An 18,527-nucleotide genomic window follows, 5' to 3' on the forward strand; every position below is an offset into this window, starting at 1 on the left:
CTTATAAGTGATCCTTATAACCTGCAACTGTAAGCCAAATAAGCCCCTTTCTCCCCTAAGTTGCTTTTTCTCAGGTTATTTTATCACAACAAAAATAAATAAATAAATAAATAAATAAATAAATAAATAAATAAGATTTTCATTTTAGAGACTGTCTTCAACAAGTGTGTGTGGACCATAGACTCTGCTGCAGCAAAGGATCTCACAGAGAAGAAGGCAAAGGCTCTGTCCCCAGAGGGCAGGGAAGGTGAAGGTCACTGATCTCACTTAGTAAGAGGGAAGGGGCAAGGAGGGCCAGAGGGTGAGATAAGTCTGAACCCAAACTCATGAGGGAAAATGGATCCCACCCCCATGAACCAGTGCTTCTCATCCCGTGATCTCCAGCCTCCTTCTACCAGGGAGGTTGTGGAGTTCACATGAGAGCTTTATCATTCCACAGGACATGCCTGGCCTTCAGCAGGAGCCCAGGCAAGACCTGTGCCTTGGAACACCACCAAGCACACTCTTTGTGAATGGTACTGGCCTCCCTTTGTCCTGTGGAGATCCTCCCAAGGGAACCTTCTTCCTGTCTTCTTTTTCTTCTCTACCATGGGTCCCCAGGACTCCCTTTGTTTTCTCTCTGGCACTAGAAGAAAGTGCACAGGGCATCAAGTCTGCACACCTACTATGTGCTGTGCATGGTAATGAAGGAAAACCGTGTTCTGTGAAATGCCCTCAGTCACCCTCAAAATCCACTGAGACACCAGGCAGACTGTCATAGCTGGGTCATGGTCCATTCACCATGAATCCCTTCCTTGTGCTACCAGAGAAAAGTGTAGACAGACCTCTGAGCTTCACTGGCTTGTAGCTGGCTAGATTGTACAGTTTGGAGACCACACGATTCCCCTGAGCTCAACTGAAGATGACCGCTCTGCTGTGTGGTAGTAACTGCCACCTAGGTGGCTTTCCAGAGACGTGAGGGGCTTCTGATGACAACACTGACTTCATGACCTGCAGATGTCTGGGAAGGAGGCTTAGCATCTCTGCCTTCATATTGCATCTGTCTCCTTTGCTGTCTCAACTTTGGGTTGAATTCCTATTAGCTCTACACATAGATGGTTTGCAGATCATTTGAAAAGCATTTTGTCCAGGCCATAGTACAGCGTGAACTTAACTGTCGTTTGCCTGGTTGTTGACTGTCCATTTGAGGGTAAAGATGCCTACCCAGCTACCCTGACTAGAAACTAGGAAAGAAGAGGCAGAGGGGAAAGAAGAGAAGGAGGAGGAGGGGGGAGAAGAGGAAGAGGAGAATGAAGAGGAGGAAAAAGAGGAGGAGGAGGAAGAAGAGGAAGAGGAGGAGGAGGCAGGGTTATCTGAGTTTCTAGAACAGCTTGCTGGTTCCCAGAAAAGACGTGAGCATCCCCACCCCTTATCATATCAGTCTCTCTCTTTGTTGACATTCCTTCCCTGACTCCCTGGGCTGAAGAAGCTGACTCTTTTTTTTCTGTTCTATGGCTGTGAGTCAAAGGCCCTCTTCATCTCTAATGCCCTTCTCTTGAACGCTTTTTGTCTGAGAGCTGAGCTTCTAGACCGGGATTCTGTTGGCAGCACACACACACACACACACACTCATATACACATGCACACATACACACACACACACACACACACACACTCATACACACATGCACACATGCACACATACACACACATGCACACATACGCACATGCACACACATTCATATACACATATGCATACAAACACACGCATGCACACATATTTATACACACACATGCACACACACACTCATACACACATGCACACATACACAACATGCACACATACACACATATACACACATGCACACACATTCATGCACACACATTCATGCACACATATTCATATATACACATGTGCACACACACACACACAGGTGCACACACACCTATGCTCACCCACCCAATGCACTGCAGCTCCATGATGCTCCCAACCCCTCACAATGTAGTAGAAATGAAGCCTAGAAAATTTGTCTTTGACAGGCCAAGCTTTGATCCTTGTTCCTGCCCGTGGAAGGACTCTACCAGGGAGAACCTCCAAACCTGTTGTGGGGTCCTTGGGGCCTGCGAGACAGTGAGAAAACACTGTGGTAGGAAGAAGGAAGGGCCTTTGGGTTGAAAGACCAGGTCTCATGGGAGAAAAATCCAGTGGGTGCCACCCTTGGTGGGGCTGTGGGCCACCCCTTCAGTGACAGCCTGCCCCTGCAGTTCTGAAGCCTAAGCAGGGTGGACTGGGCAGAGAGATGAGGAGGACAACTCTGGCTTGACAGCAGGATGGAAGGAGCCATCAGGGAGATCCCTGAAGGCCTGGCTTCTGTTACAAGACAGTCACTCAGGATTCCGGCACTGGATGGGGCTCAACAGTCCCCATGTGCCTGCACGTGGTTGCTATATGGGTATGTCATCTGAACCCTTCATCTCTTGCTCCTCTGGCACCCATGGCTACCTAGACAGCCATTGAGGACACAGCTCCTCCCACCCACATGCTGATGAACATCTGCCAATGACTGGGGCTCCCTTTCCCCTCCATCCTTTCCCTTTAGACTCTGGCTTTTCCCCAGCCCCAGTGGCCTGATGCCCCAGGATAAAGGAGAGGGCGTGTCTCCCAGCCTCCTCCTCTCCTAACAGGACTCACCCTATGGTCTTTCCCCAGTCACACCATAGAGTCTTTCCGATGGTCTCCATGTCCTCCTTGAAGCGGCTGAGGCACAGCTCCTGGATGATAGTACCATAGTCAGGGTCCCGGCAGGCAGTGACCATGAAGAGATGAGGAGCTGTAAAAAACCAGACAGGGGCTGTTGCCTACTGGCTCTCGCTCTCATTGCCTCTGGTGGCCTCTCACCTTGCTCCCCCACCTATTGCCAGCCCAGCCCATCACACAGACACAGCAGAAATGTGTGTCTGTGTGATCAGGAGATAGCACCTGTCTGAGTTTCATTTTGTTGTGATAAAAGCAACTCAGGGAGGAAGGAACTTAACATTTGTGGTCACATCATATCTACAGACAAGAGCAGGGAAAGGTGAATGCATACATGTTCATTTGCTTGTGTTCTACTCAGTTTCTCCATTCTGACAAAGTTGAGGAACCTCTGCCTAGGGAATGGTGCTGCCCACGGTGGAGTTAAGACAACCACTCACAGACATGCCCTCAGGCCAACCCAATGTAGAAGAGATTTCCTGCTCAGGCAATTCTATGTTGTGTCAGGTTGATAACCAAAACTATGTACCACTGTGCTTTGGAAAGGCAGCAGGCACAGCTGGCTAGGAATGAGCCTAGGCCTGCCAACTACCAAACAAGGGCTGACCTGAGCCAGGTAGTGATCTAAACATGATGGGGAGGGGGAAACCACTGCAGCTCCAGGGTGGACTGCAGGAGAGGGTCCCGGTCCATTTTGTTAATTTAGCACCTGGAGGTGTACCACACTACCCAGCCCTGGGCATATTACCTGTGCCTGGGTATTTAGCAACCCTAAACCAAGCTGGCAAATTGTAATATGAACTGTGTCTTTCCTCTTTTGTCTGATGAAAATATGAGATCAAAAATAATCCCCAAAACTCCACATTGCACGAACTTGAAGGTGATCTATTTCCCCAGGAGCTGAATACTCGCTGTGGTTGATGTGGGCTGATGGAGAAGGGTTCTTTCTCTGGTTCCTGTTTTCAAATCTGCATGGTTTCTTTGGGTAGAAAGTTTATCCTCATCTCTGTGAGGGGAAGTACAGTCATCACATCCTTTGCTCAGAGTCTGGTTCCTTAGCCCCCTATCCCTCCCTCTCCCAGACCACGCTGGGCATCTTCTCCTGATGTGGTCCAGTTCCATTCATCAGCCGAGTCCTTATTTCTAGAAGAGGCTCAGTACAGGGACCCAGTACTGTACAGGGCACCATGGGATCCTTGCTGGTCCTTAGAAGAGAGATGTAGAATGGGGGAAAGCCTGGTTTTGTTTAACATCCTGTCTCAGGAGAATATCAAATTGTTCCTCACTGCTCTGGGGATCAGGGAGCCCACTGCAGCAATGGACAGAGTGACCCAAGGACTGAGCCCAGGTCCCAGGCTCAGGACCAAGGCCCGGAGAGGTTAGAGATGCGGCCTGTAGGCTCCAGACAGCACAGGGGAGCCAGAGCTGGGCTCTTCTGAACTGTTGGCTCCCCCACATTCTGATGAAGGGTGGTCCTATCATGACTACCTATTTACTGATGAGAAAACCAAAGTCTCACATCAGAAAATAGTTGAAGTCTCAGCATCAAAGGTGGTGCAGACCAGAGCTGATTTGGTCCTGGCTCTCACAGCCCAGTATGTGGCTCTGGTGCTGCCTGGCTTGAGATGAGACCCCAGAGAAGCTTGGAGTGAAGTCAAAGGGCGAGGCCTGTCCTTTGAGGTTGTCATGGTGGGGCAGGTAAGGAAGAGCTGAGGAGCACAGAGAAGGTGGGGAACAAAGGGACAGGAGGGTACCATCCACAGCCAGGAGGGGGGCAGTACTGGGTGGACCACTGGAAGGATGCAGATCTGGCATCTGCCAGCCCAGACCCTGATACTGAGGCCATGGACGCAGCAGAAGCACTGAGTAGCTCATAGAGAGCCAGAGGTTTCAAGTTGGGAGAAGAATGGGAGAAGAAAAAGTCCTGATCATAGGGACAGAGACATCAGCTGCCGGACAAGGACAGATGGACCCCAGGGAACAGGAGCTATCCATGGGGGCTGGAGTCCAGCTATGCAGCAGAAACTGGAGCGTCCCCTAGAAAGCGATCTCTACATTCATGTGCTTGTCCCATCATGGTCTAGGGAAAAGAGCTACCTGACTCTGGACAGGGTGCCCAGCATGGTTACAGCCAGTGTTTCTGAAGCCGGGGCAGTGTGACACAGAGCAAAAATTCACCAAAGTGGCACATGGTGGATTCTCTGGGAAGTAAGCTAGCCATGGGGACCATCCTTGTATGGTAAGAACAGACTTTAGATCATGTATCTTGACAATGAGGCCAAAGCAATGGAACTGAAGCCCTCTGTTTAATTAAAAATAAAAAGCCAAACAGCACACCAGAGCCCTGTCCCCAGCAGCATGTGGAGCCATGTGAGGCCTAGTGACAGAGCTCTGCAAACCTGGGCTTTCTCTCACTGCAGGTGGACATGCCACCAGGCTAGTGCTTGCTGCTGGCCTGAGACTTCCCACAGGCATCACAAACCAATAGGTCTAGACTGGGTAAGGCAGGATACCCTGGGAGGTCAGCTACTCAGGAAGAGGTTGAAGGAGGTTGTGTCTGAATGGTAGGCTTGGCACAGAGATGGCCACAACTCTGAGCTGGGGCTGGTGAGAAAGGGAGCTAGGTGCTGGTACACACCAGAGTCCTGAGAACAAAGCTGAGACCAGGGGACTTTGAGGAAAAGCTTATGAGTAGCCATGGGTGGAGACCTGTCCAAGGGGTAGGCTGGCAGATGGGAATCGCTCATGGGAGGCACTCCACAGCTGTCAGTGAGAGACCTCCGCTCCTGAGGGGCCACCGAAGGGCTGCTGGAAGTTTTCTGGGTCCAACCCAGAACTCTAGGAAATGCAGAAGCCAGCAAGGCGCCACCCCTGCTCCCCAGCAAGTCTCTGTACTTGAACTCCACTTGACCTCACAGAGCGCCCAGTATATGGATGCTCAGGCCACTTGAGTCCAGGGACTTCACCTGGGGACCGCGGAGACAACTGTGCAGACTTGATGATCATGTCAGCAGCAGTGGAGACTGGGGAAGGTGCAACTTACCACCCCTGTCCCACCGGGATCCCCTGTGGGAGCCTTCCTGTGATAGACAAGAAGCCTCAAGCATACAGCAAGCTCCGAAGCTGGGATGAGACCTCGTGTGAGTGTCAAGGGTCCTCTCTCCATTTATCTCCTATACTTTATGGCTCCTGGCACCCAGACCTGCTTTGCACCTCACATGACCTCTTCTCTCATGAACTTCATGCCCCAAGCTGTCCTCCTCCAGCTGCCCAAAGCTACAGGAAGCCAGCACATCCTCCACAGCCACAGGCACATCCGGGGTGCTCAGGGTGAGGGAGCAAAGTCTCTCTCTCTCTCTCTCTCTCTCTCTCTCTCTCTCTCTCTCTCTGTCTCTCTAACCACTTTTGCCCTGCTTTCACCTCCCACTCCTTTCTGACTCACACAGCGGCAGTCATCCCCAGCACCCAGCAGGGCAGCACATAAATTTTCATCAAATGCCTGAGATACCCACTGCCAGGAAACACCGCTAGGAAGCCAGGGTACCTGGGGCCATTGCCAGTGCAAGGGACTGACCAGGCAATGGAGAAGATCAAGAGTGACGTGACCTTCCTTCCTGTTCTGGAAGAGTCAGTTTTAGGGCAGAGGAGGGGATGCCTCAGGGAAGGTTCTGGACGCCATGCATTAGAAGCCAGTGTGTGCTGAAGTCGGCACCAAGGGGATCAGCTAAAGAGACCTGGTGTCACCAAGTCCCCTGTGAAGGGGCCAGGGAGGGGGATCAGGAGACACACACCTGTCCTGTAAAGCCATGACACAGGAGAGGTTGTACTGCCTCTGTGGAGAGATGGTTCCCAACAGAAAAGGGTGCTAAGAGGCTGGGGGCCCAGAAGGACCAACCATATCCCCACCTCCACCTCCCATGGAAATGATTCCCCCTCCCCTGCCCCCCAGCGCTCTGCCTTCAAGACAAAGGTCTCCTGGCTAGTTTTAGGGCCTCCCTGGTCTCGCTGCAGAGCTGACCCTACCTGACCTGGCCCTTGTACCTCCCATTTTTTCCGATTGCCCCTTCACCTCCCAAGCGGGGGGACCTGCTCTGCTTATCCCCCCCCCCATCCTTCTGCTAGACTCATAGACTCATCCTTTCCTGCCTTGGAGAGCACAGAGCCCACATCTGGACTGGGGCCATGGGCAGCTCTGCAGGCAGAGAGTAGCTTCATTTTGTAATCAGAATGCCCTAATCTCTCATAAAGAACAAAGCAACAGCAAACGGTAAAACTGCCCCAGACTTTAAGCTTACCGTTTAGAGTTAAGGCCTATTCTGTGTGCTGGTAAATGTGACCACTGGGGACCGCTGCCTTCTGGAACCCAGACAGAGGCAATGCTGCTCTCTCAGCTGCCTGTCAGGACAGGCGTGCCCCTGGGCTGCGCATAACTTAAGAATTCAGCATCTCTCCTCAGCTCCTTCTCTCTACTACTGGAAAATGACCCAACTGAGCACAAATAGCATCGCACAGAGAGAGAAGCCATCATGGGTGGACAACGTGGGAGTAGTGGTGCCGGCCCCCATCTTGAAGCGTGCTTGCCTTAGGAAATCTGGAGATGTGGGCTCAGGACTTCTCAGCTAGCAGTAATTACCCTCCCCACCCCCCACCCCCACTCCCGTCCCAGGGTTAGGGGAACCTCTGTCCTCAGAGGCTTTGAGACTCCAGGACAATCCTAGCAGATGACAGTCCCTGCCATATTACAGTGATGCCCAGCAGTAACCAGGCACCTGGGAACAGCATTTGCTCTCAGTGACAGATGGTTTCCACCAAGGAGGTGAAGAGAACAAGGTCATCCTGAGAGCATGAGGGCAGGCTGAGAGCAATCCTCTGCACCATCTCTCCCCAACACCAGGTCTTTAGGGCATCTTCCGTCTGTGTGGGTGGCTCTGACATCCCTGTTAGCTCATCCTACACGGTCCCAGGAGAACAAAGGGTTTTCACTGTTTGACACTAATGTTGGCACTTCAGGTTTTTCTTTCTTTCTTTCTTTCTTTCTTTCTTTCTTTCTTTCTTTTTTTTTTTTTTTTTGAAGAGGTCTGTCTGGAACCTTTTACTGAGTAGAGGATGTAAAATGTTCACCTTGGCAGCCCAAGGGTCTGTCTCAAGATTAGACCACCTTCTAGGACACAAAGCACGTCTTAACAAAGGTAAAAGAATCGAGCATTTTCTAGTGTCTTATCGGATCACAGTGAAACAAAACTAGAAATGAGTAACAAAATCAATCACGGAAACCACTCAATTATTTGAACTGAAGAACAAACACACTTTTACATACCTATCCTGGAGACCCACTGATTGCTCAGCCTCTGGTCTGATTACTTGGGGAGGCAGAGGCAGGTGGATTTCTATGAGTTCCAGACCAACAAGGCTACATAGAAAGGCCTGCTCAAAATAAAAAATGAAACTATAGTCCAGTTTCCCTGGTGAGCATAGACATGAAAATGCTCAAGCACTTACCTATATATAGAATTCAAGGACACCAAGAGGATTGTGGGTCATGACCAAGGTGACCAGGGGCTGCAAGGTTGCTTCGGCATACAGAAACCAATGAATGTATCACAACATAGAAGCACTCTATAGGGTTGCCAGAGAGAGAGAGAGAGAAAGAGAGAGAGAGAGAGAGAGAGAGAGAGAGAGCTCAGCAAGTTCAATTCCCAGCAACCACATGGTGGCTCACAACCATCTGTAATGGGATCTGATGCCCGCTTCTGGTGTGTCTGAAGACAGTGACAGTATATATATATATACTGTCACACATATGCACATATGCATGCACACATGAGCACACATACAAGCACACACACATATATATTTACATATATATATATATGTAAATCTTAGAAAGAAAGAAGGAAAGAAAGAAGCACATCGTAGGACAGAAATCACTTGATCACCTCTGAAGATGCGGAAAAGGCCTTTGAGAAAGTTCAGTGTTGCTTCATGAGGGAACTAAAGAACAGAGACAGTAGATTGTAACGAGATAAAGGCAGTCGACAGTAAACTATAGACAGGGAAAGCGAAAGCATTTCCTCCAATGTCTGAACAAGGGAAGGATGCTCACTCTTCTTTTTTCTGTATCTGTCTGTGTGTATATACACATGACATGCGAAGATGCATGTATCCAAAGCATGCATACACACACACAAGCATACACACGTGTACATGCACACACATATGAATTTACATGCTTACACACATATGCACATATGCATGCACACATGAGCACACATACAAGCACACACATATACACAAGCATGCACATGTGTACATACACACAGGCACACACACACGGATATATATTCATGTATGAAATGGCTGTGTGTGGAGGTCAGAGAAGAACACTTAGGATCATTTCTTTCCAGACATCTTGTGGGCTCCAGAGATCAAACACTGCATCTGAGGCACAACACAAATGCCTCCGAGGGGCCTCCTGCTGCTCCCGTTCTACAGTGCTTAAACTCAGAGAAAGACACAAAGATACAAACAGAAAAGGAGAAGTCTAAGTATCCCTATTTGCAGCTGACACAAACCTATACTTAAAGACCGTGAGGACCCCTCAGAAAACTCCTAGATCTTACCCATACTTTCAGCAAAGCACCGGGAAGCAAAGGCAACACACAACTCAGTAGCCTCCATTGATACCAACAATCAAAATTCTATCCCTGTGTCAAAAAGAAAAAAAAAGGAAAGAAAAAGAAAAAAAGAAAGAAGGAAAACAAAAAAGAAAGGAGGAAATGTAAAAACCAAAACCAACCAACCAAAACCAAACCAAAGCAACAACCAAAACCATCAAAATCAAAAAGCAAAGAAAGGAAGAAAAAAAAAAATCCTAAACAGTGTCAAAAAAATTAAAAAACAAACAAACAAAAACTCCAAAACAAAACAAAAAGTGCCAAACCAAACAACCAAACAAACAAAACCCCCAAAACTCAAAAGGAAGAAAAGAAGGAAGGACAGACAAACAGGATGTCTTCTACAAGTAGTAAACAGTGGGAAACAGAAAATAAAATCTTAAGTGGGGTTCTTATGTTTGTTTGTTTTTCTAAGACAGAATTTCTCTGTATAGCCTTGGCTGTCCTGGAACTCACTATGTAGAGCAGGCTGGCCTCGAACTCACTGAGATTCATCTGCCCTTGCTTTCTGAGTGCTGGGATTAAAAGTATGTGCCACCGTGTCTGGCTCCCAAGCACAGTCTTAAAACCAGAAAAGCTCAGAGAATGCTGACAGTGCCTCAGGTCCCAGTGGGCCTACGTGGGGGCAGAATCCTCACAACTGCATCAAGGGATGTGACTTTGGGCTACCTTCATTCTGGTGAGGAGCATGCCTAGATGACAGGAAGTAGCCAGCCAAGGTCACAGACCCAGGCCAGCAAATGCATGTCCTCCCAGTCCTTGGAAACACCAGATGCTACCTGGGTCTCAGTGCTGCCGGGAGAGGAAGGGTTAACCTTCTTCCAGGGATGAGCCCCTTCCTGCTTATCCAATACAAAGTGATCCTCTGAGAAACCCATATACACACATAAACAGCAAAATCAAACTCAGTAGGTTGTACTTACATAATTGTGCACACATGTACATAAACTACACACACACACACACACACACACACACGCACGCATGCACGCACATAACAATAATTAAAAAAAGTATCAATTTGAAATGAGGAGGACATGGAAGGGCTTAGAGGGAGGAGACCTGGGAGGCGCGAAAGGAAAGGGAAGGGGCAAAGTGATGTAATTCTATTTTAATTAAAAATGTGAAAAATGTTTTTTTAAAAGATTCAAAGAGCCACCACCAAGGGATTCCAGAACATCCAAAAGATGATCAGCAGAACGTCCCAGCAATCTAAGACTTAGAAGTGATAAATCACAAAGTGGTCCCTGACAAAGTGCGGTTCCACCCACAGAGTAATGGATGGTTCCTTCAGGATGGCTGCTGTAGCAGCCAACCCAGAAAACTTGTATGCTTGTGTGTGTGTATGCATGCTTTGGATACATGCATCTTCACATATACACACAGACAGATACAGAAAAAAGAAGAGTGAGCATCCTTCCCTTGTTCAGACATTGGAGGAAATGCTTTTGCTTTTGCATATCAACGCACCACATCTCCCTGGTTGGAGAAATAATCCGGTCGTGGTATGTCTATACAGTGGAGAGGTCTCTTTGACCTTCCAGAAGAAGGAAAGATTGACTCACACTGTAATTTGAATGAATCTTGAAAACATAGGCTGAATGTAAATTCCACATGATTCTATTCCATAAGGTACCACTGAGGCTAAGACCTAGATAGAGCATAGAGTGGCGGCTAGTGGCTGGGAGATGAAGGAAGAGGGCGTCAGTGTTTAATGAGAACAGGGCTTTAGGCATTCTGGGTGTTTCTGAGCTGGACTCCATGAATGTCCTTAAGCACATTTAACTGTACACTTGAAAGTGAACTCCAGAAGTATGTTAGGGAACTTGGCTAATAAGTTGACTGGATGTGAAATCAACTAAGAGATATGCTTCTAGGAGGGTCTGTGTGTGGGGGGGAGGGGGGGCAAGGGATAAGTGGGGAGAGAAAAGCCTCCCTTCAGAGTGAACAATGTCTTCCAGCTGTGGCCCAGATATAAAGAGATGCTAGGGAAAGCCACTTTTTGCTCATCTGCCTTCCCTTCTTGCTGGTATGCGCATCTATTCTGCTGCTGCTGCCTCCTCCCTGATCACCATCATTCATGGACATCAGCCTCCAGTTTCTTTGGCTTTCTACTGTGGACTGAAGACCAGGGATGCTTCAGGGATTGTCTAGGCCTTCAGTACCAGACTGGGAGACTGTTGAGGTACCCGGCCTTGTGAATTAAGTAGCTATCAGGTTCTCAGCCTCTTTGGTATGCAGTCAGTTGTTGCACTACCCAACCCACGTGGAGCACATCAATCTAGCAAGTCCCCTTTCACAGTATGTATTCATTCTACCTGTTCTTCTCCTCTAGAGAGCTGTGACTAAGACAAGCACAATTAAAAATAAAATGTCAAAAGCAACGTGTGGGAAGAGGAGGTGGTACTCTGAGTTGACTGCAGCAGTGACTGGCAGGGCTTATCTGTCTCCTGCACACAAGGCTTACGGAAGGGGAAGAATGGATGGCTCCCAAGTGTGAGGTTTCTAAAGCTCACAGATCTGGACAAGTGACGTGAACAAGGACACAGAGGACTAAGTTTTTTAACCTAATACAAGGAACACCTTATCCATTTGTGTGAGAGAGAGTGCTCTGTCAGTCCCCTGCTTGGCTGAATTTTGTAAGTTTTTGTCTGTCTTGTGCTTGATGTTGGTATCTTCAGAATTTTTCTGTTTGTGGTTTCCTATTTCCTCTTCGACATAGAAGGCATTTGGAAAAATGGTTTTTAAAAAACAGCGGTTGGAAGTTTTAGTCAAATGGCTGGAACCAACAGAAGACGGTGTTGTGGACTGAGTGGGCCATGACCATTCACAAAAGTCAACGTGGAGGGCTCAGGAGACACCTCAAGGTCATTCTAAGTGGGGGGCCGTGGCAGATGGTGTAGTAAAAAGCAGTAGTGATTGTCTGAGATCTCCAAAGCCTGACCAATGAGAGTTTTGAAATCTATTTACCAAATGCTTTCTGGGTCAAAGAGGAACTAAAAACCACAAACAGAAAAATCTGAAGATATCAACAGTAGGCACAAGACAGAGGAAGCCTCACAGAACTCAGCCAAGCAGGGGACTGAGCAATGCTCACCCGCACAAATGGATAAGGCACTCAAAGAAAATTGATCAGGTGCTCTCCAGCACTGACTCTTCAGAGGGAAAGGCATGAGGAACACCAGGCAATGTCCATCCTGGTCCTGAAACATAAAAACACCAGCTCACGAGACTGGACCAAGAAGGTCCCCATACATATGGAAGGAGAAGAACCATGCCCTACACAGAACTCCCAGACATGCGATGGACTTGCAGCTTTACAGATGGAACACATGCTATCCTGACACTTGGCCCAGTGGACTTGGCCTCCCCTTCCCCAGGCTTGCACAAAAGCCAGGGTCTGTGTCCAACCACTCTCTGGAGCTCTCCCCTCTGCCTGAGGCTTTGACACTGACCCGGACAAGGCTACTGCCCTAAGTATCTTCCTGGCCATGCCTCTTTCTTGTGAACCCTTGATTGACATAGATTCCTGTCTACCAGCAATTGTCCTGCTGTCTAAGGGCACCCGCCCTTTAGGCTGTGTGGAGAAATTATTCAGCAAATAAATGACAGGAATGCCCCACTCAATTCAAATTTAAGAAAATCTTAAAAGTATAAGGATGTCCCCAAATATTGCACGACATATGCTTATACTGAAATTGTTGTCTGAAAGTCCAGTTTACCCAAGGTTTCTGTCCTGCACCTTTACCTTGGGGCTCACCACCTAAATCTGGCCAGCTCCAGCACCTGTAGGCCACTAGCCCAGGCTGGGATAGCCCAGGGCTTATTTTGGTTTTTAAGACGGGGTGTTTCTGTATAGCTTTGGCTGTCCTGGAACTCTCTCTGTAGACCAAGCTGGCCTTGAACTCACAGAGATCTGCCTGCTTCTGCCTCCTGAGTGCTGGGATTAAAGGTACGCACTGCTCCGAGCACAGGGTTTTTCTAAGGCAGGGCTCAGTCAGCATACATTCCTTCAAGCTCCCACTGTCCTCTAAGTCATGGGATCTGGCTTTCTAAAGCATAGCTTCAGACGCTCAACAAGCTCTCACCCCACGTCAGTCAATATGGCTTCCAGGACCAGGTTCATTGCACAACCCCATAGTGAGAACTTCAGTTTTTTAAAAAACCTAGTTCCATTATACAAATATGTTTTTGTTTTAATCCCAGGTATGGGATATAGAGCTGCCTCCGCTGTCCACAGCCGGTAACTATGATTGTCTAGTACTCTAGGAAGGGCATGATTTTTGCCAGCTGCAGACAGTTTAATTGGGGGTTGGGGGAACTTATAAATGCCAGAGCCCTGAGAGGGGCTAGAGGCACTCCGAGAAGGCTGCTGCTCTTGCTTGCTGTTGTTGTGGTTTGACAAGAAGTTGGAAATACCCTGACTTCGAAGATTGGACTTGCCCCAAGAAACAGGGCATCCCTAATCAGCAGGAAGTAGTTGAGAGAAAGAGAGAGAGACAGAGAGAGAGAGAGAGAGAGAGAGAGAGAGAGGTACACTCCCCTTTCCCTCTAACCTTTCTCGCCTACTGAATGTTGGGGGGTTGGAGGGGATTAGTGTGGGAGGGAGGTAGAGATATAAGAACCCAATAAAATAGCTAAACAATTATGCCAACACAATCCTCCTGTGCTCAAGTTCTTCAGAGCTCTCTCAGTATCCCAGCTGTGGTCACCAGGGCTCCTCTTCATAGCCTGCTACCCACATTGCACCCAGTCTCCCCCCACCCCCATTTTACATTTACACACACACACACACACACACACACACACACACACACACACACACACTGTCCTGAGACCCACAAATTCTGGTTTTAGGAACTTGCTGACACTCAGCTGCACAGATGCACAGGCTCCTCATGGAAAACGGCGTGGTGTTTACATACAAACCACAAATCCAGCCATTTACTGTCTCAATAATCTCAAAGTGGCTTCGATTACATAATGCAATAGAAGTCCATGGGAATAATTGCTAGACTACATGCTTTCAAGCTGCACTTTAGTTGCAGTGGCAGGTGTGCATATGCACGTGTGAGATCACATGTGTGTGAGATCACATGTGTGTGAGATCACAGGACAACCGCAGGCAGGGGCACTTACCAACTTCCTGCATTGAGGCAGGGTCTCTTTGCTGCTTTTCGGCTGCATCCACCATACAAAGTCACCTGAGAACTCCCAGGCTCCTTTGTCTCTCTTAGCATCTGCTCTTAGGAGCACCGGTGTGACAGACCTTTGAGCTCTGTGTCTGGATTTCACGTGCATTCTGGGAATTCAAGCCCAGTCTTCCGGTGTGGCTGGGCTTTACCCACTGAGCGCTCTCTCCAATTCTGCCATTATTGTTGTCGATAACATTTTTATTATTATTTTTTTTTTGAGACAAGGTCTCCCTATGTATTATGTAGTCCAAGCTGTATAATCCTTCTGTCTCAGTCTCCTGGGTGCTGGGATTACACATGTGAGCCACCATGCCCAGGTTAAGAGCACTTTGACCATTTGGCTGGTTGTAGTGGATATAGGAGTGAGGGCAGAGGGGCAACTGCCTGGTTAAAATGGGGCATTTCTCCACCTTGGCACCATGGGCATTTTGGAACACATCACTCTGTCACAGGAGTAGGGCATGTCCTGTGCTGTACGGCACAGCTAAGGAGAGGTTTAACAGCATCCAGGCTCCTCACTATCTTTTGTGATGACACTGTTTGACCTCTGAGATATGGGACACATTGAAGGTTAGATACTTGGCTCAAACTTGATGAGTTCCTGGGGTGGATTCCAACTGGGGCTCAAGAGTTATGAGGAGCGCATCTGTTTCTCTCTTCCCTCTTTCACAGGACGGGAAGCCTGTGATACTGGCAACTGGCACTCAGATCACCCTGAAAACTGACCCACCTTTTCCGGGGCTCCAGCAGAAAACTGACTGTGTAGCTTGTAAGCATCCCAGGGGCCAGGCTTCGGCCAGAGCTCTAGTGTGGGTACAGCCTAGCAGGACACATGGAATCTTAGAAAGGAGGGGCTGCAGGCCCAAGGGAGGGGTGTGGCAGGGCGAGCCTAAAGGGAGCCACTCCCTGGCTCAGCACTTTCACTAGGATTCATACCACATGTGGTGCCCCTGTCACATACTCTACCAGATGCCAGTTTGGGTTTGAACAGAAACTATCAAACTGGTTCATTCAGGGGTATGTGTGGGGAAATCACAGGAGACTTTTCCAATGAGTTTTTTACCCCAAGTAAGGATTACATCTAAAATGTTTCCCTATGTTACTGCAACTCAGCATGGATGGAAACATTGGTCTGCAGCCCTGGGCTGGACTGACAATCTGAAGACAGACCCAGCGTGCATGCAGGGAAGAAGGACAAACACAAAAGAGTCCCTCTCTGTCTCCAAGCTCACACTGATAGCAAGTAAACACAGTGATTCAATTAGCAAGCTGGAGTCCTTGGATCTGAACTCCACGACAAGAACCACGTCCAGATAAAAACAGCAACACAGCCACACACCGACTTCCTCGGATGTCCGTTTCACTTGTAGTTTATATATAGTTCAACAAATAATCCAGAGTCGCCAATCCCCTGTTCTAGGTCCCCAGCATGACAGACAAGGAAAGCATGCATTCCCCAGTACAGAAGATCCAGGAGCGGATCCACTGGCATGCCCAAGTGAAATTTGCAAAAACAGGAGCTTGCAAAGCCGTCACCAAAGTTGTCCAAGCTGGCCTGCCTTGTATCCACAACTCATCTTTTCTGACTGCAGCAGAGCCTTTTGATGATTATGTATGAATTTTTTTTTTAAAAAATGCACATGGTCTCTCAGGAGATGCTTTATAAACAGCACACAGAGAAAAGTCAGCGAAAAGAAAAAGATGCATCTGCTGGGATTTTGATAACTATTAATAAAGCCAGCAGGTTGACTAAGCAAAGAACCAGCTTGTTTATAAAACTGTCCCGGATCAAGAGCTTAGTCCTGCAGATCAGCATACTTTAAGGAAAAACCAGAAACTCTTTCACGTAGCCATGCAAGATATCAAAGTCTATCACTAAGGAGATCTGGCCACTGCAGGGCTCGTGAAGAACAGTGTGAGCTCAGTGATCCCGCACATCACAGCTGGGCTCCGAAGTCATTAATTCACCGATAACCTCATAAAGTTGTGTTTGTTCTCCCAAGACATAAAACATCAGCCAGATTGCTCAGGGCTACGTCAAGAGCACAGGACATTGGACCGAGCAGAACCCTTTTCTTGGTAAACACAGGCGGTCCTTACATGTGGTCAAACATAGTGTTCTATTCACAAAAGCTTTCCAGGGTACAGACTCTGGTGCACTAGTAAAGAACCTTCTAGCATTGCTCCTTGCATTGCTAACACAGAAATGTTCATCTCTTAGGAAACTGAAGCTCAAATTCCACATCAGGCCAAAAGGATCTGAACATAGCCAGAGACATCAACATTATTATAAGGTTTTGATTTTCATGCGAGTTTAGCCAACACATGTAAGGAGCAAGATTCATCTTCTGATTCTATTACAGATTTCTTTTTTTTTTTTTTTTTTTTAATGTAGACGTGGCACTCCTTGGCAAGGACTACAAACAGGAGAGATCTGCCCGGCAAACGGAAGGGCTCCAGTGCTGTTCCTGCCCAGTCACCGTGGATAGACCACACTGCCCCAAGCTGCTTCCTTGGCTATAAACAGCACCAGTGGCCAGCCTTTGCCAGCACCAGAGCCTGTGCTCTGACCAACACCATGGGTATGGGAAAAGACCACAAGAACCATTGAGCCCCAGGCCTTTCCAGGGACACTGGACGCACTCTTTGTTTGCTTTCATTAAAATGTAGCTGTGTACCTGAATTATGTCCAACAGGTATGGCAGCCCAGAGTCCTGATTGAATTTTGAGCACAATACAGACAAGGGAACTAAGATGGGCAGTTTCTTGTTGGTTACCCATGGGCTACAGTTTCCGATCAATCTAAACCCAAAACCCCAGCAAGTCTGCCACCTCTAATATTTATTACCAACAAATGCCAAGCTAACAAGCCAACAACAGAACTGTGGAAATGGTCTTGACGAGCAACTGCTGTAAGTGACAGTCAATTGTCTAGTTAGTGTTGAGATCCCTGAGCTGTGGCCCTGGTTGAAGATTGCACATCTGTAAGCTGCTTCTGGCTCCGGGAGCTTTGCATCAGTTTGGAGAATTGAAGTGTGAGCAGGGGACTCCCGCGTCCCCCTCCCTCCCGGAAAGCAAGCTGCCCATTGTATGATCAAAAGTTGCTGATGCCTTCCGATGGCCAGCTGGGTGATGTGCCCGAGCCACCTTGTCTCCGTGGCAGCGTTAAGATGGTGCAGCCCCCCTCTATCACCACTCTACTGTTCTGCCTCGAGCCCATACCCTTAGTAAGGTGCGTTCAGATGCTGCCCTCCCGGCCCCAGGTCACCACCATCGCTGCAACCCTCGGCTACTCACCCAGCAGCAGCCAGAGGCCGCGCCGCGGGAGGCCCCGCAGGCCCGGGGCCATGGCAAGCAGAGCCCCGCCGTCCCAGCTCCTTGCCGAGCTCTGCGCCCGCTGGAGACGCGCCGGGGGCGGGAGCTAGGGAGAGACCGCGCCCGGCCCACTGCGGCTCCCACGCCCGCGGCTGTCGAGGGCGGAAGCTGGCGGGCGGCACCTGAGGTTGGAGCGCAGCTGGGACTAGAGGGGAGCCTCCTAGAATGTCTGCAGGGCCCAATGGACTTGGAGGGTCTCCAGGTCCCCAAACCCAGCACCTCGCTCTGCCTGCTGGGTTCCGCAGCTATGCTGTGGTCAGCTCTGCAAACAGCCCCGTGGTCCCATCTCCTTTTCCCGTGGGGTGTTGGAGTGGTGGGGACAAAACCAGCCCTGCCAACGAATGTAGGACAAGAAGTGGAGCCTCAGGAAGGATGGCCAGTGGCAACAAGGCTCCTTGGAGGGACAAAAGTGCCAGCAGGTGGTCACATAAATACCGAATTTTGGTAGGGCAGCAGAGTCCATAAATACCGAATTTTGGGACAAAAGAAATTGCTAGGTAAAAAGGTGAGAGTTCCGTTGGGGTTGGCTACTGGCCATGACTGTACACA

The 18,527-nt window shown here is 48.8% G+C and overlaps 1 protein-coding gene across 1 annotated transcript in view; it reads right to left on the bottom strand.

Moving 5' to 3' along the window:
* Positions 1 to 18,058, bottom strand: part of Ramp1 (receptor activity modifying protein 1) — a 45,544-nt gene extending 27,486 nt beyond the window's left edge. The window contains exons 1-2 of the mRNA XM_034521078.2: positions 17,901 to 18,058; positions 2,672 to 2,810 (exon numbers count right to left, since the gene is read on the bottom strand). Of these exons, the coding sequence (XP_034376969.1) occupies positions 2,672 to 2,810; positions 17,901 to 17,952 (191 nt within the window). The 5' untranslated portion in view covers positions 17,953 to 18,058. The remainder of the gene's footprint in view (positions 1 to 2,671; positions 2,811 to 17,900) is intronic.
* Positions 18,059 to 18,527: the final 469 nt, after the last annotated feature.

This window comes from Arvicanthis niloticus, chromosome 17 (genome assembly GCF_011762505.2).
Source record: "Arvicanthis niloticus isolate mArvNil1 chromosome 17, mArvNil1.pat.X, whole genome shotgun sequence".
Taxonomy (NCBI): Eukaryota; Metazoa; Chordata; class Mammalia; order Rodentia; family Muridae; genus Arvicanthis; species Arvicanthis niloticus.